The 3,319-nt window shown below is 31.7% G+C and overlaps 1 protein-coding gene across 1 annotated transcript; it reads left to right on the forward strand.

Moving 5' to 3' along the window:
* Positions 1-1,438: 1,438 nt before the first annotated feature.
* LOC108560164 (leucine-rich repeat-containing protein C10orf11 homolog) lies at positions 1,439-2,872 on the forward strand. Its single transcript, XM_017917610.1, has 2 exons — positions 1,439-2,025; positions 2,078-2,872. Exons 1-2 carry the CDS (start codon positions 1,907-1,909, stop codon positions 2,343-2,345), a joined length of 387 nt encoding a protein of 128 aa, XP_017773099.1. The 5' UTR covers positions 1,439-1,906; the 3' UTR covers positions 2,346-2,872.
* Positions 2,873-3,319: the final 447 nt, after the last annotated feature.

The raw sequence follows: 3,319 nt of genomic DNA on the forward strand, positions 1-3,319 counted from the left end.
TAAGAAAAATATAAATTTCATAACATTTTTTTAATATTTTCAGAATAAATTGACATAGATAAACACAACTAAACAAGTATACTTTACGAGAATTTCTTTCCATTTACACAACTTTTTTTCACTTTTTACTACACTCATATTTTTAAAGCTCTTTTCCAGTTTTACATCACTATTTCATACATTTCTATTAGGATTTATAAGAAAAATATAAATTTCATAACATCTTTTTAATATTTTCAGAATAAATTGACATAGATAAACACAACTAAACAAGTATATTTTACGAGAATTTCTTTCCATTTACACAACTTTTTTTCACCTTTTACTACACTCATATTTTTAAAGCTCTTTTCCAGTTTTACATCACTTTTTCATACATTTCTATCAGGTTTTATAAGAAAAATATAAATTTCATAACATCTTTTTAATATTTTCAGAATATTATCTTGACTCTAATTTCATGGTTGAGTAAAAGTTCAATGTTTATTTGAACAGTTCAAATAACGTATACAAATTTATCATTTTTTTTTGTATATATAATGTTTTGAATAATTGCATACTGTAATCCCAATGTACATCAAACTTTGTTAAACTGAACTTTAGGTAAACTTTGTGTTAATGGATTTGAGAATACCCAAACACAAATTGCTTTCAATGGCTGTAACTGAAGTGATTGTCCTGCGACGAGGCAGATGTCATTGCAATGAAAAAAAAAGGACTATAACAGGACAATAAATACGTTCCATCCAGTTTCCATCAATTTGGATCTCATTGACGGACAGTTTAAATTCAATGACATAGATAAACACAACTAAACAAGTATATTTATATCAGTTCTTTCTATGTTTAGCTTGACTCTAATTTCATGGTTGAGTAAAAGTTCAATGTTTATTTGAACACTTCAAATAACGTATACAAATTTATCATTTTTTTATATATAATGTTTGGAATAATTGCATACTGTAATCCCAATGTACTTTGTTAAACTGAACTTTAGGTAAACTTTGTGTTAATGGATTTGAGAATACCCAAACACAAATTGCTTTCAATGGACTGTAACTGAAGTGATTGTCCTGCGACGAGGCAGATGTCATTGCAATGAAAAAAAAAGGACTATAACAGGATAATAAATACGTTCCATCTAGTTTCGATCAATTTGGATCTCATTGACGGACAGTTTAAATTAAATTCAATGACATAGATAAACACAACTAAACAAGTATATTTATATCATTTCTTTCTATATTTATCTTGACTCTAATTTCATGGTTGTGTAAAAGTTCAATGTTTATTTGAACAGTTCAAATAACGTATACAAATTTATCATTTTTTTTGTATATATAATGTTTGGAATAATTGCATACTGCAATCCCAATGTACATCAAATTTTGTTAAACTGAACTTTAGGTAAACTTTGTGTTAATGGATTTGAGAATACCCAAACATAAATTGCTTTCAATGGACTGTAACTGAAGTGATTGTCCTGCGACGAGGCAGATGTCATTGCAATGAAAAAAAAGGACTATAACAGGACAATAAATACGTTCCATCTAGTTTCGATCAATTTGGATCTCATTGACAGACAGTTTAAACTAAATTCAATTACATCCCATTCCGCGAATTCGAATCGATTCCCGGAAATTGCACGCTCGATGAGTCCGACAAAATTTTCGGTAATTAATAATTGAGTGAATGGGAGGACGTGATAAAAAAAAACAAACGCCTCGCAATCATTTTTGTGCGCACATTTTTTATTATAGAAAGGAAAAAACTGGTGGTGTCATGCATGTGTACATGATATATTCGGCCGAAAATGATTTACAATCGGCTTTAATTCGCATTTTCCCTTTTGTGCGTAATCTATATTTTATATTTCCCGAGGCAGATAAACGACATCGAATTGCTGATGTCCAAAATCTCACACAATCTGCCGGCGCTCACATTTCTCAGTTTGCTGGGGAACAAGGCATGCCCTAACGAGCTCTCGGATTTGGACAACGACGAGGAAGATTACCAACGCTACAGGTGCGTTTAAGAAGTTGGATTTTCTTATGATGATGATGGATTATTTGCGAAGGTATTACGTGTTGCATCATGCGCCGAGTCTCAAGTATCTGGATTCTACGAGGGTGACGGATTCGGAAAGGGCGGAGGCGAATCGCCGCGGGCAGTTCATGAAGATCGTCCGACCCAAGGAGGAGGAAAACCATGATGTTGTCGTCCAACGCCCGCTGCATTCCTACACGCCTCTGCCGAGGAACATACGGAATCCAGACGATCATCGTGGTGGGTATCGTACACATTCCACTCTTATTAAACCTAGGATCGAGACCTTAAAGAAATGAAGTTTACATCTTAATATCTTTAACGTATTAGACGCGGCTCTCCCAAACTGATGCGAGATAAATGCACGAAGGGATAATAAAAAGTTTTCTAGGGATTGGATTAGCAGTTGCACAACTGGGGCGCAGCCTTAATGCGGCTCTGCTGAAAGATTTATGACCGGCTCGAATCCATAAAAGTCACCACTTCGTGCATTTTGCTGTACATTTAAATGCTTCTGGCAACAAGCATCTGCATAATTCCAATTTGAATCCGCTTATGAAACTGACAAAATAAAAAAAACGCAATTCGTAGGTGTAACAACAAAATTAATTATGTTTTTCAATAGTAATCTTATCGAATCATTAGATTACAAACCTACACGAAATTTCATATATAAAATTGAAAAAGATCAAACGTTTTTCCACTTTTTTCAGCAAAGAATAAGTCCCAATTATTTATGAAATACGTTACTTAATCCGGAATTATAATTAGGGCCAATTTACGTTACGCCCAATTTCGCTGTAATTGGTTTATTGTTCAGAATGGAATCACGATAAAATATTTAGGTCGACCTTCATTGACTCATTTTTAGTTAAAAATATATATGAATAAGATGATAATTTAGTAAAGATACAAATTAACTTATTATTTTGAAATTAAAACAAAAATTATGTCAATTGAGGTTAAAGTAAAAAAATATTATAACAAATGCATGAGCTTAATTAGATTTGAAAAATTAATAAGCCTGAAACAAAATCTAATTCAAAACTTTTTTTTTTAATTTTTTGGGTCAAAAAATGAGCTTAATTTAATTTGAAAAGTTAATAATCAAATTAACTCTGAAAACAATTTTTATTTTTTTTACCAAAAATGAGCATAATATGAAATAGTGGACGTAATAATGTAACAAAATAAAACGAAGAGACGTATTTCGCTGTAATTAGTTTATTGTTCAGATTCCAAATGGAATCACGATAAAATATTTAGGTCGACC

This window comes from Nicrophorus vespilloides, unplaced genomic scaffold (genome assembly GCF_001412225.1).
Source record: "Nicrophorus vespilloides isolate i.1.1-1 unplaced genomic scaffold, Nicve_v1.0, whole genome shotgun sequence".
NCBI classification, from domain to species: Eukaryota; Metazoa; Arthropoda; class Insecta; order Coleoptera; family Silphidae; genus Nicrophorus; species Nicrophorus vespilloides.